General features: G+C 43.2%; 1 protein-coding gene across 1 annotated transcript; it reads left to right on the top strand.

Moving 5' to 3' along the window:
* The first annotated feature begins 7,881 nt into the window (after window positions 1–7,881).
* Window positions 7,882–13,032, top strand: LOC146593959 (1-acyl-sn-glycerol-3-phosphate acyltransferase alpha-like). Its single transcript, XM_085308402.1, has 6 exons — window positions 7,882–8,066; window positions 8,975–9,108; window positions 9,496–9,671; window positions 9,962–10,057; window positions 10,554–10,626; window positions 12,887–13,032. The coding sequence occupies exons 1-6, from the start codon at window positions 7,882–7,884 to the stop codon at window positions 13,030–13,032; spliced, it is 810 nt and encodes a 269-aa protein (XP_085164528.1).
* Window positions 13,033–15,315: the final 2,283 nt, after the last annotated feature.

Genomic DNA, 15,315 nt, shown 5'->3' with positions numbered 1-15,315 from the left:
TACATCTGTTTCATTAGGTCCATTGTGAGTAGATTTTACAACACTGGCATGATAAGACAAAGCTAACTGCATTACTCTGCCTTTTTTTTCCTGACTATACTCAGTTTAACTCTTCATTGATGTTAATGCTTTTCTGCATGGGAAGTGATGTCTGGATCAGGGAGGATAGTCCTTCCATCTAGGCAGTTGGTCTGTCTTATCTTGCACAGCTGTGAGAGTGCGGTCAGCACATCCTGGTCAGACCAAAGGCAGCTTTGCAGCTGAATGGATATTTCCACTTCATAGAACAGTTTGTGGAGTTTGATTCCGGCAAGGAAAGATTTTGAACACAGTGATTTTGCCTGTATTTATGGTATGTCTCCCAGCTAGCTTCAGGATTTGTAAAGTTTTGGAATTTTAACACTTTTCTTCCAAAATGCTCTGTGAAATTCCTGGGAAGTGGATGTACTCAAAAGTGACTCTCATCAAGAAAAGATGGGATGCTTTGGTGCCTTAGGACCATACCTTTTACTAAAAGCCACAATATTTCCCTTGTTCCTAGAGTCAGGCCCTTCCACACGATCATGCCCAGATCCAGACTGTGAGAAAAGACAAGTATCTGCAACTAAAAGCAATATTTAGAACCTTAGATAACTCCAGCTGCAGTCAGCTTCCACTTCCTGGGAGGATCTTTAGTCACATTTCCTATAGGGCTATGGATCATGAACTTAAATCTGTGGCAAGGTACAGCCAAGAATGTGACCTTCATGGTGCCAGAAAGAGAGCAGACAAGAGAAAAATTGGCTTAGCATTAGGGCTCTTCTTGGGGAGGAGAAAGAAGATCTTTGGTCCTGATTTGGCCACTGTTACTGGCAACCTGCAGCTCTGCTCCATCTATCATCTGGAGAGCACACTGCCTCCTCCAGCCATCACCTGCAGGTAGCTCTGACCAGAGAGTTGTAGTACCACAGAAATCTGTAGGCAGGAAGGGGATCCCTGGATGTCTCTAGAGCAACCTCCTCCTCAAAACAGAGTTAATATCAGGCTTAATTGTCTCACTCTCTCAGCTTAACCCATGGAAATAAATCACATAAGATAACAGGGAGCCACAGTATGTCCTTCTTTTTTTCTGTTAACACATTGTTTTTTATATCCTGTAGCAGAAGCACCTGGGGACTTTTAATGCTGAGTGTTGAGGATTTCCCCAGACGTCTTGACTTGGAAGCAGCTCAGATGGATTCTTTTTATTGTGTTTATACTTTCATTGCTGAAAATGTTAGACAATACTTAGTTTGCATGAAACCTTTTCTGTGCAAGAGAATCCAGCAATAAAAGAACTTTATTAAAAAATGTTTTGGTTCCATGCAGATTACTCAGTATTACAGAGCAGAACAAAACGACATCTTAAAAAGACTGACTACCAATCAAATCTACTCCTTGCTTAACCAATTTCTTATCTAATGGATTTCAGTAAGCTTTACCATCAAAACCATGTTTTGCGCTCTCCTTTCACATGACAGCAAATACTTGCCAGCCCACACAGAAAGAGATAGTCTAATTGAGGCTTTGGCACGAACTTTTCACTTCTCTTGCTTATTTTTGCTCTCGAATGTTTTATTTCAAAAAAATACAGATTTCAATTTCCAGGAAAAGTCTAATTGCTAATTACATGGTGCATTTAAAGGAAGCAGTGACACTGTCATGCAGAATCATGGAATTGTCCACATGGAAGAAAGACTATGTTGTCTAATCAATTCCCATGTGGTCTAATCATCCAGAATGATTAAGGCATCATCTAGTATGAGGAAAAACCATGACAACATACTTCTGTAGCCAGAAATGAGCCTGTTTGACTTACATCTGGTCTGTAGAGGTGATGGGATGTGTCTTGGCAAAGTCTAGAACAGCCTAAAAATCAAAGCCCAGTGAATACTGGGGTATCTTAACCATGCTCTCTTTTTCCTATCCCCATCTTGTCTGCCTCCTGCCTTGCTGGCAGGAGGAAGGTGGTAAGAAAGCCATAAGGGCATTCTTAGGAAGGAAAAAAAAATCTCCCAGCAAAAGTCATTTTGGATTGAGACTTTTGGCAGATGCACTTTAGAGATGCTTTGCAATATCAGTCTAGTGCAAAGAAATTTCTGATGAAACAGAGCCTCCATGTATAGCCTCATATACAGCCTGATTTTGGAGAGCCAGGCTACTAATATAGAGGATCTTTTAACTTAAAATTATCTGGGTAAAGCTACCAGAGACCTTCTAATATGAGAAAGCAGTTGAGAAATGAACAGCAGTCTTTGAAAGCCATACTGACACTATCTCTTCTGTTCAGAAAATTACCTTAGATTACTGCCTCTGCCCTGTGTTATATCAGAACTGTATTGAGTGGAAGCTGCATCAGAATGAGCTGCATCTTTGTTCTAACTGTGCTAGTGTTACAAGCTCCTCTGCTGGCTCAAAGACATGATAAAAAAAATCTGTGACTGCTTCTCTGTGAAGAACTGCCAGTTTTCACGGAAATTTGGTACATGGTCCTCTGGATATGAACAAACTTCACTTTTCTTACCTAGTTTCACTCCAAGTTTCCTCAAAATCTTTTGTTGAAGGGAGTAAATCTGTTTTCTCCTCCTGTAGTTTGACAACATATAAAAATGTAGTTTTTTCTATCAACAAAAGATATTTTGAGCTGAGACTAAAATGTTCCTCGCATATTGTAACAGGTGCAGTAACCACAGGAAGGTGGAGGATGGTGATATGTTTTATATGGGGATCTTGCACAAAACGTATCCAAGTGAACAATACACTTATTTTTAACAAAAGAAAGTATTCATGGAGAATCCTCTGGCCTGTGCTTCTCTGTCATGTGGCACTAGTTTCTTAAAAAGAAAGGGCCAGGGCATAATCTGGTTCTAACAAATAATTGACAATAATCTCTTCACTATCTCTTCCAAAATGGAAAAGGGTCCCTAGGAAGTACTCAGAGAAAAGGAAGAAACACTGATACAGATTCTGACAGCATTTGGCTAGGGTGGAGAGGTGATGCTGGGGTTATGATGCACCCCAGCTATGTAGGCTGACAAACACAAACATGAACTTACTCTCAACATCGGTTCTTACATGCAAATACGCCTAAGCCCATGATTTCTTGGATATATTCCTGGTGCCAAGTGTTTCAAGGGAGTTAATAGATCTGATGGGTGTGAGATGCCTGACTACATAGGAAATTGTATGTCTCAGTATCTCTAGCTTTATTTTTCCAGTATTAATTATCTAAAGTGCACTTCCAAATAGTCAGTGTCTGCTCAGTCCACTGGTGACAGAGGAAGTTTCATTCATTACCTGTGACTTCAGCAAATAACTTAAGAGAGAGAGAATGACTGGTTTAAAATCACATGTGGTCTCTCTCTGTGCTAAGCACAGAGGACATATTCCTCCAACTTTAAATGAGCATGAGATTGACATTTAGAAAATTTAATCAACTCATCAGTTTGATCAAACTGCTTAATCAAGCTCATGGAAGTGCAGGAGGGTCCTGGAGTGTAGTGGAATCAGGGCTATTGCAGCAGGACTGTCCAGAGAGCGCCTCTCCTGCTTGGAGGAGCCACAGAGCTGGAGAATGCAACCTGCAAGAAACAGGTACCTCAACAGAGCAGGGACAGGGACATTTGTCATGCTCAGTCTATACTGCTGACTTAAGAAATGCAGTGCTCTCTCCTAGCTCTGTCTGGGGCCTCTCATACACCTTCCTTCTCACTCACAGCCTACTGCAGGTGCATCAGCTTCAGGAAAGGATGAACACCATGGTTCCAACTTGCTCAGGACCATCTCCCAGCAGTGAATGTACTTCACTTGAGTGGAGAGCTACCAAGATGTTCAGGGCACTGAAGCACATGATCCACAAAGGAAGGCTGAGGAAGCTGGATTTGTTCAGCCTGGAGATGAGAAAGAAGAGAGGGTGATTTCATTTTCAGTCTTCAACTATTTAATAAGTAGCTATAAAGCCAGATGCCTCAGTGAAAGGGTGAGAGCCAACAGACAAAAGTAGCAATAAGGGATTTCCATTAGGCAAAAAAAAAAATACATACATATATATATATATATATATATAGTCTTCTCCATGAGAGTGGTACAACCCTAAGACAAGGACCTGGGAGGCAGTAGAATGTCCACCCTTGGAAGTACTCCAAACTTGGCTAGACAAGGCCCTTAGCCTAATCTGTTTTTTGTAATTCCTGCTCTGAGCAGATGTTTCGCCTACAGACCTCCAACTGTCCTTTTTACCTTAATTTTTCTGTTTGATTCTGTAATTTTCAGTGATTAATTGATTTATTCTCCAGTCCTCAGTTCGCCTGGCTGTGCTGCACAATACCTCTGTGGATTCCAGCCTGTTGCATTACGTTTCTATCACAGCTATAATGAATTGCTCCAGGGCTCCCTGGATGCCATGGAAATCTTCATGAGCCCCTGCATATTTTCTCACAGAAACTCTCCTTCTTCTGTGATCATGGAAATTTGCAGCTATTTCTTCTCTTGTAAGTGGGTAGCCAAAGTTAATGTGTGCCTTGTAGAACTGAGTTATGCATAGATTTATCATGAAGTTACAACCAGAGCATGATAACTGCAGTTTCCTGAGTCCTGATGACCTGTTTCTAATATATTTATCCTGGAACCCGTTTGATGTTCTTTTTGCCACCTGTCTAATAACTGTATGCAACACATGCGATACCTTTAGTACTTCTTTCCTTTCAAGGACTACATGGCTGATATGGTCCTTGGCATGGGGCAGTCCCAAAGCTTTATCCTTTGACAGCTTGTTCCAGTCTGTTGCAGTGGAACTGCTTGCACCAGGAGCTTCCAGTGGGAATTGCTCCCATTTCAGAAACCGCTTCTCGCATCTCCATCTTGAAATCATTCCTTAGAAGTCAATTGTGATCTTTAAGTTAAGCAGCCCTTCTCTCTCTCTCCAGTTTTTCTGTACTGACAGTAGCCAGTTCTCTCCTTGGCTTTCATTTGCTTAAATTTTCTTAGCCTTTTCTCATTAGATTAGATTGCCTTTCCTGTCTCCACCTCTCTCCCCTGGCCAATGTGTGGCCTAGTAGAGGTGGTGAGTAGGAGTGTCATTATAGTTGCACAATAAAAACTCATGATACAAGCAAGCCCCTCCTCCCTTACTTAAGACACTCTTTTCAGAGTGCAATAACCCAGGGGCAAAAGGGAGTCAACTGAACATGGATATTTTTAGGCTGGAAATCAGGACCTTCATTAGCGCTGCAGTTTCTGAAAACGCCTTGCAGGTTAGACAAGGCCTGACCACTTTTGAAATGAAAGCATGATGGGTCTAGATGCTGCAGCTCCTTGCAACAGAAGAAAATTATATCTGAGGATTTTAGTATCTGTGGGTTTGGAGCCTAAACATTTTGTTAGATCTGAGCCAACTATGCTTTTGTGGTGAGCTGGCAAGGGAATGTTTTTTATTTATCTCTTTTGGTCATTGCTTTCTCCCATACTCATCAGAGATATTTACTAACTCTTGAAAACTCCATATACATTGAACCTAGCTTCGTACTCTTGAATGTCTGGTGCGTCCTTGAGACCATGTCTGTCCTTAGTGCTTTGAGTGTTCTGAGTTCCCTATTCTGTATGGAACAGCTTGTTGATGCCCAGATTATGTTGGTGATTTCCCCAGTCTCATGATGCCGTGGAGTGCTGCTCCACTAGCAACTGAACATGTTAAAGGACTAACAGATTTTCACACTTGTAAATCTGTTTATGTGGGTCCTTCTCTTGTTCTATGTTTAGTTTTGATCATGTGGACACATGAGCTGGCGACATTTTTTCTGTGTTTCCCTCCAGTTCAGAATCTTGTGTTCTTGTATTTTAGCTGTATTTTGGGGTTGCTGTGTTCCTCTGGATAAGACACCAACCTGCTATAGCTTGATATCTGTTTTGTAGTGCATTTACATGCTATACAAGTATAATTTCATTACAGGCTTTGCTGAAATTATTTGAAAAAATGCTGTCTGTCACTAAAAGTAAATCTCTTCAGTGGTTTGTGATATCTCTGTTTGCATGCTTTCCTGTCCCTAAACATTCTAGATGAGTTTTTGTGGACAGAGTTGTGTAAGATTTTCCTCTCTCACTGAGTACCAGACAATGGCAGCCTTGATTTGAAAGCTGCAGCTCTCCTCCTTGCAGGAGGACTATTCAAATTCTCTTTCATTGGCATCACCTTTCAGAAACCTCTCCCATGGTAGCTCAGAATGAATGAGTTGATTGTCGAAACAACTTCCACCCGATTGTTAAAGAGTGTAACTGATATTGAAGAGATACTGAGAAGGTTAAGAGGCATCAGGAGTGTAACAATTTCCTCAATCAGAACTTGGTTTCTGGAAACACATGAAGTGGCTGTCACTGGGTGTCTATGAATCAGATCCTAAAGGGAGCTAATCACTGTGGTGCCAGCACTGAGGGCTGGATGTGGCTGGAGAATTAAGAGTACCTGGACTCTGTACGTGCATGAGGTGCCTATCTTTTGTATATGCTGATGCAGGGAGACATGGGTGTCTGTTCATGTCAGGGAGGACTTTACTGGGCTGACCATCCCCCACAGCGGTATGTCCACCCTCTTTGCTTTGGCTGCCTCTCCTGTGGTTGCAGGAAGAGCTCAGGAAAGCTGAGCAGCGTTAAAGACAGGAGGAGCAGAAGAGATGATGTTTAAATCATGGAAGTAGGGATTGGTTACCTTTTTTTATTTTCACGCCTTTCCCCAGCTTCTTCATGAATTATTGTTCAGGCTTGTTCATTTTACTGTTCCATGGGATTTGATCTTATTTTTCAGCTTGCAAGTGATGATTAGTGTGGTTTAATGGGTCCTCTGAATTCCTTTGATAATCTGCAGCTCCTGGTCCTGTTTGGAATTTAGTATTGTTACTCCTCTTCTAAGTGATAGCTGCTTGAGCAAGGCCTCTCGTGCAGCTGATGAAACACTAAGCTATTGTTTTTCAGCGTAGCCATTACATTTGTTGCAAAGATACTTTTCATACTTTGGTTTTAGGAGTTGAAATACTGATGGAGCACTCCCACATTCTACTTGGTTTTTCCTGATTTATTTCTTACAAATGCAGATGCTGTCTAAACATGTACCTGCCTCTAACTATGCAAACGTCAGGAGTAGCTGTTATTGCTTTGTCTTTTTGTCTAGACGTGTGGCAACTATGTTACTTATTCCACTCTAACTGAGGAATGCCCAATTGCTAAGACCGGTCTCTTTAAAGACTACATTTGTGAGGCAAGAACTGGCTGCTGAGATCACTGATTTTCCCTTTCTTTCTCTCCTCCATAATACTAATTTCTGATTTCCTGTATCTGCTGGAGTCAACTCACTTCTACATTGATGCTTGATACTCCCCAAAAGAGAGTAAAATAACTGAGACAGTACCTCAGCCACAGGTTTATGGTATTCTGCCCATCCTGCTCCCTCCCCTCCAAGACTTTCTCACATTTTTTGTAGTTCTCATGCACAGAACTTGACATAAAGACATGCTTGGGAGGCATGCTCTTGTCCCAGAAAGGAGGACATACCTTCAGTCATTGCTCTACCAACCCAGATTGCACATTTCCCCCTTTGCAAAAAACATATTGCTATTGCATGTTTTGCTCTACTTGCTAGCCTACTCTTACACGCAGTTCTGCTGGAGCTTACTTGCTAAACTGGCTTTCCAATGTTATTTTAGCTCCAAGCAGCAAACAGCCTTTCTGAAGTGCCGCTCCTGAATCTTGTTCCAGCTTTGCACCACCCCCATGTAGACAATGGAGCAACTCTAAGCTCTGCCCCAAAGTATCAGATGCTAGTTACTCATTTACTGCTCTGTGTAACACTCATCTGATTAAGTCTGAGCTGAAAGGATGGAGATAGTGCCCATTCACTATCCCTTTACTTTTCTGCTCATCACCTTTGTAGTTTTTTATCATGTGAATCCCAGATTCAGATATTTCTGCAAGATGTTCTTCTATAAGTTGTGGATCTTCATCTTTTCGTGTCTGGTTATTATCATGTGTCTTCCTCGTGGACGTAATGTGGAAAACATGAAGTAAGTTGTCTGTGAGTTTTTTCTGCTTTAAGCATTGATAGAATTACCTTATACTCTAGTTTGGAGGCTCATGCAAGTTCTGCTGCAGTGGGGAGGAATTAGTTGTGTATTGGTGTGGAGAGTTGCCAGACCATGTAATTCAGGGGAAAGATATAGTTTTCAGGATCTTATTTGTCTGCAACAAATTGCAGGACTTAACTGGACACTGCACAGCTGAATGTATTCATGTGAGCTGTGATTAGCAGCAATTTATATTAATAGACAAGCTCTTGGGGTGTGGATTGAGTGGAAGGCTGAAAGTTGAGCAAATATTCACTTCTACTGTCTCTGCTACAAAGCAGTAGCTTCTGGTAGATAGAGCTAGTACTCTTTTGAAGTGCTACAAAAGAAGAATTTATTACTTCAGAATATATTTGGGTAGAGGGATAGTGTAGAGTTGTCACACCTGCTTTACATGCTGAAGGTTCTGGGTTGAAGCCCCAGTGGAACCAGCACCAGAAAATCTTTGGGAGTTTGGACTAGATGATCTCCAGAGGTCCCTTCCAACCCTACTGATTCTGTGATTGTATGCTGTCGTGGGAATTCTCCCAGATGTACCCCCTGCTTGAGCCTCAGCCTTTCACTTCAAGAAATTTTCTTCCATTCTTAAATTGTTTTCTTCCTTACTTATATTCTCTTCCTTTTAACACCTGTTAATGATATATAATGACAAAATGAAAAAATGAGCTGAAGGGCCATACTGGTTGCTGTGCTCCAAGATGGACAAGTCATGAATCAAATCTGGGACAGAAGAGACAGGCTACTTCACAGGCATAGACTGTGAGATGGACTAGTTTTGATGGGTGGGATTTGGCCCCTTCATCCAATTTCAGCTTCTCTCTGGCTCATGTCTTATCTTTGTTTTCCAGGTTTCTTCGCATGATGTTACTGCCACTCAAATACATCTTCGGTATCAAGATAATGGTGAAGGGCAAAGAGAACCTCAGAACTAAGCAGCCTTTCATCCTTGTGTTGAACCACCAGACCTCCCTTGACGTTATGGGTATGTAGAGATCCTTCCCGCCCTGCTCTCGGCCCCAGGGCTCTGGGTAGGACAGGCAGTAGTATGAGAGGAAATCTAACTGTTCCAGGGGGCTTGCAGGCAGGAAGCATAACTTTTGGCTTGTCTCTTGCAGTTTCTACCAAGCAGCAGTACCACAGGCAGAAAGACAGGAGTATTGACTGTGTTGGCAATGGTCCTACTCTAAGTGAGCAGGTGGTCTGGAGACCTCCAAAATCCCTTTCCCAACATGCCTGTAAACCTGTGAGCTGGGTGGTCTAGTAGGAGCTGCAGGCATGACATCTCCCAGAATAGTATGCCAAAGCCTAGAGGCTGGAGGGAACCTCAGGGCAGGTGTCAACTTGTTCTGTCCCTGTTCTCCCCTTCCAGTGCTGGTGGAGATACTACCAAGTCGCTGTGTGCCCGTTGTAAAGAAGGAAATCCTATACATGGGTACTTTTGGCCTGGCATGCTGGCTTTCAGGCATCTTTTTCATTGACCGTAAGAAGAGAGAAGAGTCTATCAACACTTTGACAGAGGTGGCGCACTCCATGCACAAAGAGAATGTGAGTGGGGAGAATAGTTTGGAGGGGAGCAGGAGGAACTTTGTGCCACTTGAAAATGTAGACCTTGATGTGACTAGAAGTGGATGTTTGTCTCTGGCTGGGCATAGAGCACAGCAGGGTAAGAGAACCTCAGGTGGAATAGCTGTGTTGCATGTCCTGAAAATGTTTGTGATAGAGGAAGTGGATGTATCTGCATGATTGGAAGCAGACAGGTCATTCTTAAGTGGTGTGTAGTGTCAAAGATGGTGCTGGGGCTCTTCCTCCATGTCAATGTTTTCTTTCTCCTGCAGTTCCAAGTCTTGATCTTCCCTGAAGGAACTCGTAATCACAGTGGGTCCATGTTGCCCTTCAAACGTGGGGCCTTCCAGTTGGCTGTGAAAGCCCAGGTGAGAGCCACCTTCCTCCCACCCTACTGGGATGTAGTTTGCCTGCCATGGTGTACCATCAGCCCAGGGCTACAAGGCTTCCCTTTGGATTGAGTACCCATTCAGGAGCCTAGCAAGAGCTAGGAGTAGCACAGGCTGGGGCAGGTGGAAAACCTCTGTGACTCAGCTTGGAAAAATGATGGAGGGACCCTGAAAAGAGCCCTGGATCTGCATGGAGGTGTTTCTCCACAATTTCTGCAAAACAGGCCACTATAAATAATGATTTGGCAATCCATGCATTGTTGACCTCAATACAGAAATGTAAAGCTGAAATCCAACAGAGAGAATATTGGGAGATATGGTTAAATGCTCTAAATAACTCTCTGAAATTCTATTAGAAGCTGTCTAATTATCAGCAATATGCCTAGCTCACCTGAGAACACCAGTTCCCTTTTTGGAGAGGAGGGGGAATAGGGAGATTTGTAGACACACTCACTGTAGACTTCCTCCCCTCCAGGTCCCCATTATTCCTGCAGTGATCTCCTCATATGACAGCTTCTACAGCCAGAAGGAGAAGAGATTTACAACAGGTAAGGGTTACTTTGGGCAGAGAGAAATTCCTGATCTCTCTCTCTCTGATTATGGTCTGGGTGTTGGTACTAGAGGAGTCCTTGGAGGGAGCTATGAGGTGTGTGTGCAGAGGACTTTGTGCAACATAGGGATAGCAGCCAGACAAACGTAGCTTCTCTCTCTCAGGAGGGGAGAGAGTGTGAGATTTCAGACAACACTTCTGCCTCCACTGTGAATTTCTCACAGCTTACTCAAGACCTGTACCAGAGAACCTTGGAGAAGTAGCAGAAACTTGGAACAGATCAGTATCTGTTCTCCTTGCCCCACCACACTGTCCTTGGATCTGCAGGTGCATGGAGAGTTGAGGAGCAAAAGGAAACAGAGCTCTCAGAAAATGTCACATAGAATTCAATCTCCTCTCGGTTACTACATTTTTTCCATATTTCATCCATTTGTGATGACAAACTCTCTGCTGGTCACGGATAAAATTTCACGGAGATAAAAAAAAAAAAAGACACAAGTCTTGGACTTCAGAAGGAAAATGCAGAAAAAGTCTATCAAATACCAAGAGCTTTTTGATATTGGAAGCATTCCCCTACATGGGAATCAGGAGCATGAGCAAGAATTTTACCTGTCTGCTTTGCTCTGCTAGCCTGCTCCATCTCCTCCTCGCCCATAACATCCCTGTTCAGTTGTGCAACCAAGATGATAGAGCACTTTCTTAGTAAATCAGAGGGGTTATCCTAGTGAAGGTCATCTGGAGTGGAGAGTGTCCGCTGGATTATCCAGCCTCTTACTTCAAGGAAAGCCAGCTCCAAAGAGAGAGCAGATTGCTCTGTGACTTGTCCAGACCAAGGAAGAAGATATCACAACATTTCTGGGCTTTTTAGGAAAGACTATTTGCAGCTCTATGTACATTTGTCTTTATAATACTTTCACCTTAGGTATTTGTGGTTAACTGGTATTTTTGTGACCCCTAAGCCCGCTGCTGGGTGAGTCATTCCCAAACTGCTGATTATTAAACAGGTAGGACTTTCACTGCTGGAGAAAGAACCTCAATGAGCTTTTCCCCAAACGTCCCCTCCCCAACCCAGCCCATCTGGAAATTTTGCCAGGATTGATTTTGAAGATGTGCTGCACAGGGCCAAGATTTCTGCATGTCAGAGGTTTGGGCCTTTAGGTCAGAACAGCTCTCCTTATAAGCAGGGAGTCAGGGTATGCTGATGAACTTTTGGAAAGCCCAGTCTTGTGCCTGCTCTGTGCACACTGGAGGTGTCTGGTGCTTGTGGGAATTCTGTTATAGCCTGACAGCACTACATTTACAGCTCAGCCCTGTCATCATTCAGATTTTTCTGCAAGGCCAAGAGAGGTGTAAGAGACTCCTGAGATACCACGCTTAGCTTTGAAAGGAATAAACTTTGTGGGTTTGCATGCAGGCAGGGAGAACATCTTCTTCTTCCTTATGAAAGAAGCTTCTCTATGCTTTTGTTTCACCTTCCTTGCATGGTTCTGCTAGCAGCTCTTCTGGATTTCATTTCATAGCACACATGTAGAGACATGGAAATATGCTAAAAAGTTAAAAAGTAAAACAGACCTTCTCTAGGTCTTCGGGGGGGGGAGTGTCTGTGTACAGCCAGCATCTTGTCTTCACTGGCAAGAATAAAGGCCAGTGGATAGAAGAACAAAAGAGTATAATGATAACTTTTCAATTCATTCATCCTGTTTCCAGCAGTCTGTTGCTTAATTGTGTTGTCTCTTGGCCGAACAGAGAGTTCTGGCATGATTTCTCTTAACCTGAAGTGCATTTCTGGAAGGGACAACCCTGTTATATTGAGTATACATAGATCAGAGCATGGATGTATTGTATAACAGACATCTCATCCTCTTTGCCCTGATCTGGACAGACCCTGAAGTCCAGAACTATCCTGTTGTGAGTGCCCTCTTTCCACTGTGAAAACTGTTCATTTATTCCTATTGCTTGTTCCCTGCCTGGCAACCCACAGCGGCCCCTTATTCCACATGGGGGCTAATGTATGGAAGAGCTTCAACTGTTTCTGTATTTAGGATTTTGTGGTGTTTAGGGACAAGGAGACTCTGGTTTGGATTTCTACTGTGTTTATTTGGGACACAACTGGGTTGCAGTGTGGAAGAGAGCATTTCCATTTGTTTCTGTCTTGTTTCTTCATTTGCACGGATCCCTACGCTACATCCTCTCCGGCTTTTCTATAACCCTCACATTCTGCCCTCCCCCTCTCTGACCATCCTGTCTTACTTTTTCAGGGAAAAGCACTATCCAGATCCTTCCAGAAGTAGAGACCCTTGGCCTGGGTCCAGATGATGTTCCCAAGCTCACTGAGCAAGTCCGTGACTCCATGCTCGCCACCTATCAGAGGATATCAGGAATGATAAATGGGGCTTCCCATTAGAGATCCTATCTTTCAGCTCTGGTTTTGTTTGTAGGAGCTTAGGGAGAGGTCGTGACAGTCACAGGAAGATCTGGAAACAGGCACAACCCTGGACTGCAACATTGACATACCAGTGATGGGCAAAATGTCCACAGAGGAAGGAGAACTTTAAGTGGAGCTGGTGAAATTATTCCCTTGTTGCTTCTAAAGAATGACCTGTGCTACCTGAGCTGTGCCCTAAACACACTATGGTTAGCAGGACATGTCTTTTAATCATAACCCTAACAGCTTGCGTCAACTGGACCCAAGCCAGTCTTAGACAGAGCTGGACCCTTCTTGTGATCACTGCTACATGTTTCTAATCACCTTTTTCTATTCAAAGCCAACAAGGTGGAGACATTTATCCCTGGGCCCATGGCCATCTCAACAGATATTAGGCCCCCCCAACTGACACCCTTGGGAAAGAGGCTGTACAGCTTGGGGCGAAAGGTTAGCACATTCACTTGGAAGCACATTCAGGAGGAAGCAACCTCCTGCCTCTCAGTAGGGAAGGACTGAGGGTAACTTCTGCCACCAGATGGGGGAGCCAAGGCAGCTTTGGGAGATGCAAATTAAAGATTGATATGTTCCTTACATGTGTCTGCAGAGGCTGGTGATTTCTTTGTTTTTCTCAGATTTCCTTTTAAACAAAGCAATATTTTGCTTTCAGTAGTCAGGCTTGAAAATGTGAGGGGAATGTGCTGAAGGGATTTAGGTGTCAGAGGCAAACAACAGAAATGTATTGCCTAATACCCTGGCTGTGGCCTGAAAAATCTCTTGATTTTTAACACAATATAAAAATTTTTCAGTCCAAGTGCATTCTGAAAGTACTGATTTTTAAATGCTGCCTGGTTTTGCTCTGTCTTCTAATATCCTAAACACAACATCTGTGGCAAGCAAAGGACAACAGAGCACTACAAAACAAAATAAAACAAAAAGCCTGAGATTCAGGCACTTTTAGCTTCATTTTTGCTGTGAGCTGTATTATGATTTAAAAAAAAACAAAAAAGATGGTACGTATTTGTATACGGGTCCGCCTCATGGCCATAACCTGAAAGATACAGCAGCTCACCATGACCCCCAGGAAGTCCTGCAAGGATACATCTGAGAAGTGAGTGAGGCTCTATTAGCGTAGGAGACCTTAATCCAGTCAGTGCTGTCTGGAAAACCAGGCTACACAGTATCTTGTGTCACTCTGCAAAACCAGGTTGCAGGTCTCTGGAAGCAGAAGTGTGTGGGCACCTACCAGCCCGTAGGCACCAGTTGCAAAAGGGCCAAGCATGTACTTGCATGGACATTACTGGAAACAGCCACCACTTGTAAGAAAGATTGCCGTTAATTTGGCTTTCCTGCAGATTTGCCTTTCCTGGCTGGGGGTCCCTGCAGCCTTGACCCACGGCCCAGGCTCGTTAAGCAGCATATTCTCTGCTCTCCATCGCTGAGCCCCAGGCCTTGGCAGTACAGTTGGTCTTCATTGGGCTCTCTGGGTCATGTCTCGTTGGCCTTCTTAGGGCATTCAGGAGTGAGATGGGCTTGGCTTGCCAGCGTATCACCACAGCAAAGCCTACATGTAGGCTCTGTAGCCATGGGATGTCACATGGCTGGTACCAAGCACCTCTATAATGACCCCTCATCAAAGAGGCACCTGTTCCACCAGTAAACTGCAGATATGATTCTAATTTAGATTGCCACTGCTTGTAACTTATTCTTACTCACGTTTTCTGCTCTCCTCCCCAGCTGCACCAAGGAGAGATGGAAAGAATATAATTTGTGCATGTTGGTATTTATTGAATTAATAGTGTCTTGGGAGTTATCGCTCCAGCCAGCGGATTGATTTTTAGTCCTAACTTTTGTGAATTACATACCAGCCAGGTTATGGCTTGTTTTTTCATGCTGCTAAGTCTAGCTACGAACTATAATTAAAGTTCGGGACAGATGTTTAATTCATACTAGAACTGATGCCAAAAATAGATGAATGCATACAATATATTTTACTAATGCCCAGCACACCCAGACTCACCCAGAAGTTCACTTTAGGATTTAAATAAAAGATGCCTCTAGGCATCAAGATGCAGCTGCCACTCTCCAGTATCCTTATAGACTGAAATCTCTGTGCTAGTTACAAACAGTCCAAACAATTTACACACCTGTGCAAAACAAGGAGATAAGGCAGGTTGTGATAATGATTGCTAATTTCTGAGCAGGTACAAAGGATAAGGAGTTTGATTTAGAATGCTAAATTAGTGTTTAATAAGTTGTAAGGCA

This window comes from Rhea americana, unplaced genomic scaffold (genome assembly GCF_003343005.1).
Source record: "Rhea americana isolate MKP2758 unplaced genomic scaffold, rheAme1 scaffold_274, whole genome shotgun sequence".
In the NCBI taxonomy this organism is placed as follows: domain Eukaryota; kingdom Metazoa; phylum Chordata; class Aves; order Rheiformes; family Rheidae; genus Rhea; species Rhea americana.
The sequence above is the reverse complement of the archived record's forward strand: the minus strand, read 5'-3'. Positions and strand labels throughout refer to the sequence as shown.